The 15,498-nt window shown below is 46.2% G+C and overlaps 1 protein-coding gene across 1 annotated transcript in view; it reads right to left on the reverse strand.

Moving 5' to 3' along the window:
* The window catches only part of LOC147888577 (uncharacterized), a 61,247-nt gene that overhangs the window by 28,309 nt on the left and 17,440 nt on the right, over nucleotides 1-15,498 (reverse strand). The window contains exons 3-4 of the mRNA XM_087392749.1: nucleotides 10,025-10,116; nucleotides 138-249 (exon numbers count right to left, since the gene is read on the reverse strand). Coding sequence (XP_087248875.1) covers nucleotides 138-249; nucleotides 10,025-10,116 — 204 coding nt within the window. The remainder of the gene's footprint in view (nucleotides 1-137; nucleotides 250-10,024; nucleotides 10,117-15,498) is intronic.

The following is a 15,498-nucleotide window of genomic DNA, read 5'->3' on the forward strand; positions in this document are numbered from 1 at the left end:
CAAAATGAACGCAGATACAACATAACAAAGCACATGACTGTCATTCAGGATAATTGGATAATTGTGTTGAGGATGTACTCAAAATTTTGAGTAGTTTCATCACACCTAGTCTCTAGAACTCATCTAGAAACACTCACCAAAACATTTTGAGAGGCACTGAGTGAAGCTCATTGAAGGGTCATCAACAAGAGCAGCTTGGTATATCACACACTGTCCACACACATCTATACATCGAGAGCCACAACTAACCTGGTCGGAAAAGGAACCATCAATTTAACATAAGAAACCAAACCATGCATGCTGAATGATTACAAGATCCCAAAACATTTACAATCGTTATCTCTCTAAATGCTGGAAATATTTATAAAATCATTATACATACTAACATTAAGATCTTGAAATTTTGAGAACTATTGAATCCTTTCTTTTATATCATTTTGATCCTTGTCTCTTCTCTTTCTTCCCCTGCTATAGACTCCTTTCTTTTATGTCATTTCGATCCTTAGTTTGCAATGAAGTGATCAAGCAACCATCATCATCTATTTCTTTCTCATCTATTTCTTTCTTTTATTTCATTTCGATCCTTAGTTTGCAAGGAAGTGATCAAGCAATCATCATCATCTATTTCTTTCTCGTCTATTTCTTTCTTGTCTATATCATGCTTGATGTTGTGCAGGGATTTAGGGTGTTGCATGTGCCCCATGGGACCAAAGGCCATACAGATCAAACAAAATGCATGTTTTAACTAGAGAATATAAAATGAAATTATGATTTAAATTAAAAATAAAAGTCAATTGCATATCAATCTTCAAAATTACTTGCTTAAAAAGCCATCAATCTAAGCCTCCATGTATGAACCACAGAATTGGATTTTATTTATAAAGAGTCACATCGCTCCACCACATCCTCCCTCTCCTACAAAGACTTGTTATCCTCCACGTACTAGGGTTTGATGAGCACTCCATCCTCCGATACACTCAAGAATTGATCATGATAGAACTCAATCTTGGTGAAGAAGTCTTCCTCTCCTCCTGAGTCCATGACGTATAGAGCTGGAGTAGATCCAACCATATGATATGGTTGATCTCATCTTGTGGGGTAAGGGGGGACAACACATCCAAACTGTACTAAAAAGAGAGAATCAGTCCATCTGAATACCTTGACTGGCAAACCATCTAGATATATGTGCATAATAGGCCATGCTAATCTCTCTATCCAATAGTCGTCCACATGACTCTGGTGCTAATCTTGATAGCCTTAAGCTAGGCAAAGCACAATTCTATGAAGGTATGTCAATGTCTGAAAAGTGGCATCGATTTGGAGTAGTGTCAGGGCAAGCTCTGTCTAAACTATTGGATGAGGAACTGAGGGCTTACTGCAAATATGTGCAAAATACTCGGTTCATAGCCCCTCATGGCCTCTCCGATTATGGAGTCAACGCAATGCAACCTGCACATTCCATGTGGTAAACAAGTAGAATGTGGTGGCCTTGAGTAGAGAGGACATATCAGGTGATGCATGGGCTTGGACACCATAGAGCGATGTGACAAGTGTGTGCCAGATAGGCGGGACCGTAATGGGATGGGTGGCTTCCCTTCTATGAGAAGCCCCCATGCAATATCGGAATGTGCTCCGTGGAAAAATGAACCACCTCATCCAACATATGCGAAAGCAAAGCCAGCCTCTTACTGCTCGTAAGGTGGCGTGAGATCCATTGTGCCTCAGATGTCATCAAATGCTCCAAATCCTACTCGCGTATGAGGTGAGATCTCATCTCACGGCACTCAATATCAAACCATGGTTCTCGGGCATCGTTCCACGGGGACACATGCTACGGATCAAGTCGTGCATGGGAATGATGATCTGGCGGCAGCATCCTAAACCACTACTACAAGAGGGTCTGCGACATGGGTGAGGTCTGCATCATACCAAAGTGAGGTCGCTCTCTCATAATACAAGTAACTCGCATAGATCGCATCTCGGGCATGATTAAAGTAAATCTAAGCATGGATTGGGGCAAGAGGGTCATGCCCTGTGTCTTGCCTAGCAGCCAAAATATTGAATGCCATGTAAGAATGACAAATGTCGAGTGGCGAGGAAGGAAATACAAAATCATGTACCCGTGACACAGAGACTGAGGAACCCATCAAGTAGTCCACTATACTAGTTCCCTCCACATGGGAACAAGTGACTTCTCTAGATAATGGCCATCTCTAAAGGTCGTGATATATAATATGGTCGATTGCTCCAATACATGTCGTCCATATCCTGTCATATGTGGTGCATCCTTAGAGTGCCTCACTATCCCAAGCTCTGCTATGTCCATCTCTAGTACGCTAAGGGGGTCCAATCTAGATCTAGTAAGCCCACCTGTCTGCTCCTTGTATGCGCATTGAAGCCACCTACGAGGAGGATCTCCTCTTGACTAGAGAGCTCCATGAGATCATCATGTATTGTCTCGACTCTCATATGGCTTCTGGCTCTCTATGGTGATCTCATGCACATAGAATGATGTATCCGAGGGAAGTAGCATACTGTAATGAAGATTGGTCATGCGGTCGAATCTAGAGATTGAACTCGTATCAACATGTGTCGTGCGTGCTCCTCCTCCTGCATCACGGATGTGAGTGGTCTCAAATGTGATCTAAAGAGAACTACTACGTCCCCAGAGCCTTGTATCCCACATTCTCTCCTCATCTCCTCCTGCCAGCGTCCCAACTCCCAAGCGCATCATGTTACTATTGGAAGCCCTCTCTCTGGACTCTCATGTGTCTTATTGTAAAGGACAACATCTCTATCGGTGAAAGTCTCTCAGAACCATTCCAATTCCATACAGCCATGCACAATCGATTCTGGTTCCCTTTCCATAGGGCTGACACCATCATGTGTTGTCTGGATCCCTCTCTCTTCTTTCTACTTGTTTTCAAATAATTGCCTTAACGAGAGGGGGAAAGAAAGAAAGTTTATTAAAAGTCTTCAAAAGACCAAAGGGTCTACGAGACTGATAGATTCTGGTACAATGAGAGAGAGAGAGAGAGAGAGAGAGAGAGAGAGAGTAGGAATCCAACAAGATTTTTTCCCCGAGAAAAAGAACCTACTGTTTGAAACTTTGAGGATAAAAATTCAGCAATCTTAAAAGGCCCTGATATGAAGGGTGCTGGCCATCTTGCAGCCTGCCTCTTGGGTTCTCAGCTCACTGCCTACAGTACCCTTGAAGTTGGCGAGGTGGGGGGAGTATACAACCAACAGACACTTCGATCCATGAAGTGTAGAAGGTGCATGTAGGCCAAGCCTTGTAAAAACCAACCGATACTTCAATCCATGAAGTGTAGAAGGTGAATATAGGCCAAGCTTTATAAAAACCAATCATGCATTTTCGACCTCTGCTGGTTTCTCTCCCTCCCTTCTTCTGACTCCCGCTCTTTTTCGACTTCGACTACCTCTAGGGGCCCTGTCAGTTAGCACAGAGATGGAGACTGCTTGTTGTAGCCAACACTCCCGCAGCGGAAGATTGTGTAACTCTGTGAGCCTGCATGCTCTCCAAAAGCTTTGGTGACTATATGCCCTTCAAACAGACCTTGCTGCTGCTCCGGTGGACAGGCGAAGGTGGCACTGTTGTGTTCCATTCCTTGATCTCCATGCTGCCCCTGTCTGAAGCCACTGGATGAGCACACCTTGAATGATCCTCTACAATGCACATGCTCTTCACCCTAGAAGGTGATCTTCAGACCAGACTGCTGAATCCTAGGGCCTCCCTGCTGCTATGACACAGCCAATGCTGAGACACCTTTGGATGATTCCTGGCCTCCTTTTGCTTCTCTACAGTGCAGCCTGTTACAGGCTTTATGAATGGATGAGAGGGGCCAAGGATAGGGCCCTTCATAGAGGGGCTGGATGCCCCCGAAACAGCCCACCCAGATCGGCAGAACTGGCCAACCAGTTTGCAGACTGGCCCAAGAAGGTCTGCACCAAACTGCGTAAAATAAATGGCCCTAGCCCACCACTGCTTCTTTGCTGGTCCTGCACCAGCCCAAGGCCCCACATCTGGACACATGGCTGGCACTGTTCCATCTCCAGAGCCTGTCCTAAACGTGGGCATACAGTCATGCCTTAATCCAGGGCATGGGAACCCATGTGACAGCCTTCCATGCTGTCCACATGGCAGCCCCCCCCCCCCTCTCTCTCTCTCTCTCCCCGTACATCGTTAGCCTCTCCATACATCGTACCTGCCTCTCCGTACATCATTAGCCTCTCCGTACAGTCATCAGCCTCTCCGTACACTCCCGTCATATCTGCCGTACAGTCCCGTTGTACCTGACTCTCCGTTAGTCGTACCTCTGTTGTACACTTTCTCCCCGTAGTACCTCTCCATACAGTCCTTTCCCTCACCCCAGGCTGAGCTGATCCCTTTGGCTTGGAGGTTAGCGTCAACAAAAGGGCACATCAAAGTTTGCACAGGCCATTATGGAACTCCGAAGATGAAGACTTTTGCCTCTACACCGATTAGAAAGCCCTCCTACTCTGACGTTGAAGCCTCCGTATCAACACCCCAGCCCCTATGCATTGCACTACAAGCGGAGGATTGGATCTGATCCACAAGAGCAAATATACTTTCTATAGCAAGAAGTGAGAGAGCTCAGGCTTATGGTTGCAGCTCTTGGAAGAAAGGTGAAGGAGATGGAGAGCAAAAGCAATCAAGAAATTATTGCAGAGGTTATGGAAAAATACAACACATCTCTAGTAGCACCAACACTTGTCTCCATGGTTGAAGAGATGATCACCACTCAGGTAGCAGGAAGCCATAGCAAAAAACAAGAAGAGATTGCGGATAGGGGGGCTGCCAGAGGATTGTATGGGCTATCCTGCAGATGACTTTACAAAGGGATACACATTAGAAGAGAAGATCACAAGTCTCAAGAAGGAGAAACCACAGATAGAATGGGATGAAACTGACATAAGTTGGATCTCTCAGAAGGGAACACAAGTACAAGTTGAGTTCACAGAGAGAGCAGGTAGAGTCAAGATTCTCCGACAGACAAACAAATCGAAAGAGGCACACAGGTATGAATATCTGAGGAGCTTACCCCAAATCAGTTCAAACAAAGGAATGTTGAACTTACTGAAGTGAAGGATGCACACAAAGATGGAAAATGGGCAGTATATAGGGATGGACAAGCCTTGATCCGTGATTTCAAATCTAAACCCCAAGACTCTCACTCTTACACTGATGTTGCTCAAGCCATTTTCTTTTTTCTAAGATAAAATTAGTAGCTAGTTATGCATCTAAATAAACTCGGGCTGAGCTCATATACTCCCCCAAAGACTCTCAGTCTCATACGGCTAAGAGCCCGCCTCATACGACACCTATAGGATTTGGGTTAGGACTAGGAGATCATTTGGGCTGTCATGGCACTTTACGAGAGAGTTTCAAGCAGAGTCCGGGCAGGATCTAGGTGGACAGAGGAGATCATGAGCACTATCGGGGTCAAACAAGGGTGTCCATTATCACCTACCTTGTTTGGTCTCTACATTGACGAGCTTGAGACAATGATGCAGACACAGGAGGGGTTGGTTGCTCTCTTGCGGGCACACTGATCCGGATATTGCTTTACGCAGATGACGTGGATCTCTTGTCTTCCTCAGTAGAGGGGCTCTAGAGACACCTTGATGCACTACAATCCTTTTGTGAGTCTCATGATTTGAAGGTCAACCTGGGTAAAACCAAGGTTATGATCTTCAATACATCTCAAGCTGTCATGTGCCAGGAGCAGTTTGCATTTGATGGGTCACCTGCTGAGGTAGTTTCTTCATACACTTATCTTGGGGTTGGCTTTTCCGGACCCATCTTCACTATGAGACCCGCGATGCAGGCACACTTGAGCAGAGGATATGCTTCATTGGCCAGACTAGAGAGGCAGTGCTTCCGCTCTCACTTTCAGGATCCATGGAACAAAGGGTTGCTTTTTGACTCTTTGGTCCGTCCAGAGAGGATGTATGGCAGTCCATGCTAGGGACCAGACTTGTCGGATACAGAGTGGGCCAGGGTGGAGTGGCTACAGGTTCTCATGTTATCACGGATGATCTGTGGTAAGCCATCCGTTCCTCACCAGATCATTCGAGCAGAGTTTGGGTCACCCCCATTACAGCTAGATGCTGCATTTCAGGTCAGCACGTATCTGTACCGAGTCAGGGAGTATGGGGATTACACCTCTGGGCATAGCAGGCTACCATGGCTAGCATTGTTCTCTTCTATGGCACTTGCAGTAGGAAGGGACTAGAGGTGCTGGTATGCACGCACATAGAGATGGTTTGAGGGACTACCCCCACATGGACAGACTACCTCCATTCTAGTATAGCATGGATGCTCCGTTTTCTCCCCTCCTATCACACGAGGTCAACCAGGTTATCCATGAGGATCTATTACAGCTACACACAGTCCGGACCTGGTTGGGTCCGAGTGATCTTCCAGTGAAGCTGGGCTTCTACAGAGATCACTTCTTACATATCACAGCAGAGGGTTTCATTGACCCCCAAGGTACATGCAGATTTACTTACCCCACTCACTGAGGATCTCTCTTGGGCAGTTCTGAGTCTCTTCACATAGACTTTGTATCAAAAGCGGCAGAGCAGAGCGACTACCCAAGGAGAGGTGCATATGCACTTTGTGTGACATGTAGGAGGTTAAGACAAAGGAGCACTTCATCTTTAGGTGTCCTGTTTACTATGAGATCCGCAGACGTTTCTACTGCCTCTTCAGAGACAACTATGGGATTTTGGCCCAATTCATCTCCTACCCAGACCAACAATGTTTGGCCGGTTTTATTCATGAGGCACTTAGACACCACGAGAGGATACTTCGAGCATGGAGCTAGGAGCAAACTTTTTCTTGGCTAATCCCTCTCAGAGCTCTATCACGGAAATTTTTCCAGCCAGATCACATGGACACCCACAGGATGAGGCCTCGACATGACCGTGACCTGGAGCCTGTAACCCAACAAGCTCAGACAGAGGGTTGACACATAGATCACACTTGGGGACATCCCCACCCTATTTAGAGTCGGGTCTCGCCCGACGCGGGTCACAGTAGCCGTGGTTAGACGCAGAGCTATGACCAGGAGACATGCCAGGGCTGCACCTTTGAGTGACCGACAGCACTCTATCGTCGATTTCATACCCCCATTGGCTCATCCACCTTGATGTCCTAATGTTGATGATGATGATGATGAAGATGATGAGATAGTCAACTACTGACACAACTATGTTGTACTGACACGACTATGTTGTACAAGGTTTTTCACACTGTCTTCTGAAGACTTTAATAAACTTTCTTTCTTTCTTTCTCTCTCTAGTGCGACCCACTGCCATGTATGCAACACCTTCTGGGGTTGGGATCTACCGATAGCAGAGTGGAGGAGATTTGAGCGGCTACAGGTGATGGATGCACCCCCTAAGTCAATCCCACAAGATGAGATTAACCATGTATCATACGGTTAGATCTCCTCCAACTCCACATGTTTCGGACTTGGGGGGGAGATTAGGAGTTCCCCACCAAGAACCAATTCTACTGCGACCACTTCCTTAGCGTCTCAGAGGAGGGATTCATAATTAGACCCCAGTATCTCGAGGACAGACGAGTCTCACATGCACTAAGGATCGCTATTGAACAGATGCGGGTTTCATCCCATCAGCTGAGGATTGAGACGGGGAGAGCAGCAGATATGCATGCTATGCACATTGGGAGTGATTGAGACAGAGGAGCACTTTCTCTGCGCCTGCCCAGCCTACTACAAGATCCAGGGGCGATACTCCATTAAAAAATGTTGGTCTTGACAATCATCTGATAAACTTACCACCCATACTGTGCATTTAAGGAAATCACACATTGGATGGCCCTCATTTTCTTGTGCATAGCCAGTCGGGCTTATACTTTTCCACTATGCCATCAGAAGGATTCTTTATTTAGTAGACCCATTTTGTGCCAAAATATTTTCCCAAGGGGAGGATCAAGAAACTCCCATATGGCATTTTTGTGAATGGATCTTATCTCCACGTGCAAGGCATCTTGCCATAATGGGCTGTCCTTTGCATTCGGAAATGTTGGAGGCTCAATGTCTGCACCCATAACAGTGCTCTTGCTTTACCATGCCTTATGGCTGCCCTCGTCCTTCCCAAAGAAGGATGACTTTGTGCATCCTGTTGTGTGCCTTCAGCCCACCTTGGTAGGGGGTATGCTTGCTGCACCACCTGCTCTCTGTAGCCTACGGCATTGATACGCAATAAGTTGTGGATTAACTGATGATCGTCCACCTTGAATGAGACACACCCTCCGGTGTATCTTGTTCGGTGTAAGTGCATCTCTAAACATATCCTGATCATGAGCATTTTCTTCCAGTGAGTACATGATAAGGTATCATGGTCTACAAACACTACATCTCATGTGATTATTCTCCAGCTGGACGAATTAAACAATCTATAATCCTTACTCTCAAAAGGCTTCATTCCCTTCATGCACCCATGTCTCCAGTGCTATGAATATGTCTTTTCTGAAAATTTCCTCTTCTAATGATGAAAGGGAGACACCACCAACAGGTTTTGTCTTGTATTTTGATGGGGCTTTTAGTCCTTCATGCCAACAAGGAGCCGCGGGGATGGTCTTGATGAATTTTGAAGGTCAAGAAGTATGGGCTAGAGGACAAGAGCTTCCAGGTATCACAACTAACAATGCAGCTGAGTATAATGCTTTGATTCTTGGTTTGGAGGGTTGTCTTCAAAGTCAAGTTAAAGAATTGGAAGTAAAAGGAGATTCTCAGCTTATTATAAAGCAAATGCAAGGGCATTACAAGACAAGAAGTCCTCATTTGAAGGAGCTCGATCAAAAGGCTATGGCACTATGTAGTCAATTTGATTTTTGCAAGTTTGTTCATATAAACTAAAAAGAAAATCAAAGGGCAGATGAGTTGGCTACTCAAGCCATTGTAGTACAAGATCGAGGGGTGGTTTCTTTGGTAGACACTGGATGGCCAGAACTACAAGATATTCAGCAATATGTGAAAGAATTGCCTTCAAATATCACAGTATATGGGACATCTCATCATCTCATTAGTACGTGGCGAGATTTGAAGGCAATATCATCAATCTCTACTGTTTGTCATCTTTTGAGCATCTAGGATATCTCTTGCCACTGCGAGTAGCTTGTAGTAACTTATACAAGATTTTTGTTGGTATTCTGAAACTTCTTAATGTATGAATCCAGTTTTTTGGCTGGTTGCTTGTAATTAGTGTTTGTTCCTACTGTGCATACCAAGCCAGAAAAAATCTCTGCAGAATACTTGCAAGGCAACTACTCAAACACAAGGACACATTTGGTGTATACTAATGCGTCGCCACCCAACCACAGATTCCTCAAGATCACCTCAAGCCAAAGGCTAGGCAAACCCCTGCCATCGTACTCCTAGATAAATCTGCATGTCCCATACCATGCAGCCCCATTTCGCATAGATGTCATTAGGGGGAAAAAAAAGGCCTAGACGGGCTCCAACCAAGCTGGCATTCTTGAAAGGCCCCACTCCCAAGAGTGTAAGCTCACTCTTTCATAGGCACAGTCTTAATTGTTTCCACAATAAGCCTGCCCTTAAAGGGCCAAGGGTACTACCTGTCCTAACTGCCCCAAGGTTAAGATAAATAATACTATTTACTTGACCTCCATAACACTAGCCACGTTATGTCCATATGTAGACATTACATATATGATCCATCGTACATTTCTTGGTAGAGAGAGAGAGAGAGAGAGAGAGAGGTTGCGATGGACAAAGAAGCAAGGAAGCAAGAAATGTTGATAAAAGTGAAAGATGAGAGAGAGAGAGAGAGAGAGAGAGAGAGACAAGGTGTGAAAAGCAAACCTTAATCATAGAAATTAGCAAAGATGCAACATCTAACACCTAGAAAGACTAAGCTGTTCTTCAAATCATCAAAGATGCACAGCCTTAATTAGTAAAACCAAAATCTTCAAAGGCATGAATTGTACCTCAGCTCTGTTAATTGTTCGGGACGAATTGTCAAGCTCACCACCTTGAATGTTTTCAGACATGGGATCTAAATCGTATGTCCCTTGATCACCTATAGAACAATATGCAACATCATTCTATTGTGAAAACCAGAAAAACAAGAACAAAATATGGTCAAGCCATACACAAAATATAGATAGCAACTATTGTATGAGCATTGCCTAAATAAGAACCACAACAAGGCCAGTTTCACAAATTTAGGAAGCAATAACAGACACAAAATAATTGCAATCAAGTATTAGCAAAAACAAGAAGAGTGAGACACACCAATGTTCTATAAGTGGCTTCCAACATTACGCCGTTCAATAACCAAATTTACAAACCATACAAAGCATTAACAGATGTAGTCCTTGGAAAAAAATGTTCATTGCCTACAGGCTACACCTAGCTTCCACATTATAAGATCTTGTTAGAAAGAAAGAAAGAAAGAAAGTTTATTAAAGTCTTCGGAAGACTGATGGGTCTATGAGACTGTGAAAATCCTGATACAAGTTGTGGTAGTGGAGCTACTAAGCGAGCGTCCATACCAATGCAAACTGCAAAAATGCAAAATGGCAGTACTAAGTCCTAAGTACAACATAGTCATGTTGATGGTCGACTATATATCAGTCTCAACATTATCATCAATATCATCGTCATCATCGGCAACAGCAAGATATCAGGATGGATGAGGCAGTGAAGGCATGAAGTCGGCAATAGAGTGTTGTCGGCCACTCAGAGGTGCGGTCTTGGCACGTATCCTGGTCGTAGCTCTGCGTCTGACCAAGGCTACTGTGACCCCCGTCGGTCGGGCTCCGACTCTAAAGGAGGAGGGGATGTCCCCAAGTGTGATCTGTGTGTCAGACAGAGGAAGGAGGGGATGTCCCCAAGTGTGATCTGTGTGTCAACCCTCTGTCTGAGCTGTCGGGTCACAAGCTCCGAGTCATGGTCATGTCGAGGCCTCGTCTCGTGGAGGTCTATGTGATCTAGCTGAAAGAACTCCGTGATAGAGCTCTGAGAGGGATCAGCCGAGGAAGAAGTCCGCTCCTGTCTCCGTGCTTGAAGTATCCTCTCACAGTGTCTAAGTGCCTCATGAATGAAACCTGCCACACACCGCTGGTCGGGGTAGAAAAGAAAACAAGCCAAAATCCTATAACTATCCCTGAAGAGGTAGTGGAATCGCCCTCGGATCTCATAGTACACAAGACACTTGAAGACGAAATGCTCCTCTGTCTCAACAACCTGCATGTCACACAGTGTGCATATGCGCCTCTCCCTGGGTAGTCGCTCTACTTTGTCGCTCTCGATGCGAAGTCTGTGTGAAGAGACCCGAAACTGCCCAAGAGAGATCCTTAGCGAGTGGGGTAGGTGAATATGTGTGTATCCTGGTGGGTCAATGAAACCCTTCGCTATAATATGCAAGAAGTGATCTTTGTAAAAGCTAAGCTTCACTGGGAGTTCACTCGTTCCCAACCAGGTCCGAAATGTGTGTAGCTGTAGTAGATTCTCACGGATAACCTCGTTCACCTCGTGTGATAAGAAGGGAGAAAACGGAGCATCCCTGCTGTACTGGAAGGGAGGTAGTCTATCCATGTGGAGCCCCAATCGCTCAAACCATCTCTCTGTACGTGCATACCAGCACCTCTAGTCCCCTCCTAATGCAAGTGCCATAGAAGAGGATAAAGCTATCCATGGTAGCCTGCTACGTCCCGAGGTGTAATCCCCATATTCCCTAACTCGGTACAGGTACATGATGACTTGAAATACAGCATCTAGCTGTAAAGGGGGTGACCCAAACTCAGCTTGAATGATCTGATGAGGAACGGATGGCTTACCACGAATCATCCGTGATAACATGAGAACCTGTAGCCGCTCCACACAGGCCCACTCTGTATTCGACAAGTCTGGTCCCCAACAAGGGCTGCCATACATCCCCGCTTGGTGAACCAATGAGTCAAAAGCAACCCCTAGGTGCGTGGATCCTGAAAGTGCCGGCGGAAGCATTGCCTCTCTAGTCTGGCCAATGAAGCATACCCTCTGATCAAGCGTGCCTGCATTGCGGGTCTCATAGTGAGGCTGGGTCCGGAAAAGATAACCCCAAGATAAGTGTATGATGAAACTATCTCAACAGGTGACCCCTCAAATGTGAACTGCTCCTAACGCATGATGGCTCGAGACGTATTGAAGATCATGACCTTGGTTTTACTTAGGTTGACCTTCAAATCATGAGACTCACAAAAGGACTATAGTGCGTCTAGATGTCTCTGGAGCCCCTCTGTCGAGGAAGACAAGAGAGCCACGTCATCTGCATAGAGCAGAATCTGGATCAGTGTGCCTGCAAGAGAGCAACCTACACCCCCCTGTGTCTGCATCACTGTCTCAAGCTCATCAATGTAGAGGCCAAACAAGGTAGGCGACAAAGGACACCCTTGTTTAACCCCGATGGTGCTCATGATCTCGTCTGTCCACATGGATCCTGCCCGAACTCTGCTGAAACTCTCTCGTAAAGTGCCATGACAGCCCAAATGATCTCCTGGTCATAGCCCAAGTCTTGTAGGCGCCGTATGAGGCGGGCTCTTGGGACTGTGTCAAATGCCTTGCGGAAATCCACAAAGCAACAATAAACCCTCTGCTTCCGTGACCTCGCCTCCTCAATGATACATCTGAGCATGAGGATGCGGTCCATGGTTCCATGATCACGCCAGAATCCGGCCTGTCGACAAAGAACACCCTTGTTTGACCCTGATGGTGCTCATGATCTCGTCTGTCCATCTGAATCCTGCCCGAACTCTGCCAGAAACTCTCTCATAAAGTGCCATGACAGCCCAAATGATCTCCTGGTCATAGCCCAAGTCCTGTAGGCGCCGTATCAGGCAGGCTCTCGGAACCGTGCCAAATGCCTTGCGGAAATCCACAAAGCAACAATAAACCCTCTGCTTTCGTGACCTCGCCTCCTCAATGATACATCTGAGCGTGAGGATGTGGTCCATGGTTCCATGATCACGCCGGAATCCGGCCTGTCCTGCTACTCTAAGTCCTCGACACTCTGCAAGTCTGCTAACCTCGGAGTCAAGTACTGATGCATAAATCTTGGACATGAGATGTCCAATCATATACCTAGATGAATCCAAGAACATTCCCAAACTGATCCTCTAAAAACACAACATAGTGCAGTTTCAATCTCACAATAGTCACTCATAAGATTGAAAACCATAAACTCCATCATGCATAGCAGGGACTAGCTACTATGACATCCCCACTCACGTCATCAGCGCCCAACAATGGTTGTAGCTACTATGACATGTCCAATCATAATGGTCCTGTAGTTCTCCCAGCTCATGGGATCCCCTACCTTGTGGATGGATGAGATAGTGTTAATGGTCCAAGTGTGTGGAAATCCCAAACAGACAGCTTCATTAAAAGGCTTTGCTAAGATCGGAGCTAGGAGGTTAATCCCATATGCAATGAACTCAGTGCATAGCCCTTCATGATCCTTCACTCGGCCATTATGAAGTTTCATTGCGGCATCCTTTTCCCCTCCTCTAGTGAAGAGGGTGCACGATGTGGAACGAGGCATGTGTGAGGTTAGGGGCTGGCTGATTTGGCATGTCATAAAGTGTGCGTGCATAATCAAACCAGATCTGAGTGTCAATGAGTGGCAGAGGGAACCGTCCTTCTAGAAATCTCCGCCAAAAGTCCTTAGAATTATTACTAAACAAAATGTTCAGTAGCTTCTCCTCGTTCCGACGAACGAAGTCTAGTTTCTTCCTCCATACCAGTCTACAGTATTCGCGTAGCGTATTTGGTGCGCTCGGAAGACTGTTTTTGGATTCGAATCTGAGTTGATGACGTAAAGCCTTACACTCATCATCGTACCAACTATTACAAGGTACGGTTCCAGGGGGTGGTGGGCGGGTGGAGAGGGTGGTGTGAGGGAAACCGTGAATGGCAGCCTCGTGTAGTGAGCGGGTGACAAGGGCAACACGATCCTCTAAAAGGGGTATGAAGTCGATATAAGCGAGAAGTATGTACAGACAGCCAGAGTAAGAAGGTGAGTGATCCCGATCAAAGCGTATATCGTGGTAAATGGAGTAAGCACTGAGTGGAGTGGTGCTCTGCGAAGGGAGGTGGAGATGCTAAAGAAAAGGTATGTATGATCAGCCCCTGTGGGGAGAGGTGCTACAGTAAAGTCAGTAATGCGAGATGTAAAGACAGGGGATCCCATGATGTAATCAACAACATTGGAGCCCCCCCCCATGTGGAAAGCATGTGAAACCACCTGAAGCGGGTCATCTGTCAAGACCATTATAGATAATGAGATCATGTATCATGCCGAGGTCTAATAGGGCCTCCCATAAGATGAGAATAAACCTCGCCTGTCAGCCAAAACCTATAGCATGCCTGCCTCCTCAAGGTCAATATCTGGCAGTAAAGTGGAATCATCTTTGAAGTCAAGAAGTGGTACCTGACGGGCCCTTGTCCTTGCGTTGAAGTCCCCCACTAGAAGGACTTCTCCGCCGCTAGAGAAGTCAACGATGGATTGATAAAGGGCAACAAAAGGGGATGTCTCATCATCACCTCGGATATCTCTGGCAAAGTGGGAGGTCTCAGGGGGGAAGTAGCAAACTGCGACAACAAATCCCGGCTGTCCATGTGTCGGATCCGGATCCAAAGAAATCTGGAATGTGTATCTCTTTGCTCTACTGAAATGGTCCCTCGAAGTGTGGATCTGAAAAGGACTGCAACTATGTACTGCATGGGATTAAGCTTCAATGAAGATGCTTTGCTGAGTGAAGCTTGAGACCCAAGGTCCTCCTGCTCTTCCCCCTCCACGCTTCTGCCTGACCTCCAACCAATCTACTTCCTCAATGTCAACCTGTTCTTTTTCCTTTTCGGCCCCTCTACTCGTCAACATCCGTCTATTGTTTGTCGCCATCACTAATCTGTTGCTCGTCATTTTCACCAATCTACTGGTTGTCGCCATCAGCCATCCATTCGTCTGATGTTCATCATCAACCATCATCTATTGGTCGTTGCCATCACCAATTTGCCAATTTCCGTCAAGGTCCACCATCCACCTCCTCTTCGTTGTCATGACTGTCTAATCATTGTCATCACCCTCCTGATCCTCATCGTCAATCCCCACTTTTTTGCTGATCCATCCACCTCTAGAACAGCTTGTTCTTAGGTTGTCCAGTCATGCCTTCGTCACCAAAATCCCCGCTTCTCTGCCCACCTCTCCATCTGCCTAGAATAGCCCACTTTTGGGTCTTCACCGTCACCATCCCCTCTCCTTTCATACATCATGCATGTCCTTCTTGCCCACACTCATCCCTTTTTCTTTTTTCTTGTTTCTTCCCCCCAAATCTCTCCCCCCATTGTTCTTCCTTTCCCTCTTCCTCTCCATCCTTTCCCTGCTTCTCTCCATCCTCAGACTTCCTTCGCACCTCTCTTC

This window comes from Dipteris shenzhenensis, chromosome 21 (genome assembly GCF_047967505.1).
Source record: "Dipteris shenzhenensis isolate YYH24624 ecotype China chromosome 21, Dip_SZ_1.0, whole genome shotgun sequence".
Lineage (NCBI taxonomy): Eukaryota > Viridiplantae > Streptophyta > Polypodiopsida > Gleicheniales > Dipteridaceae > Dipteris > Dipteris shenzhenensis.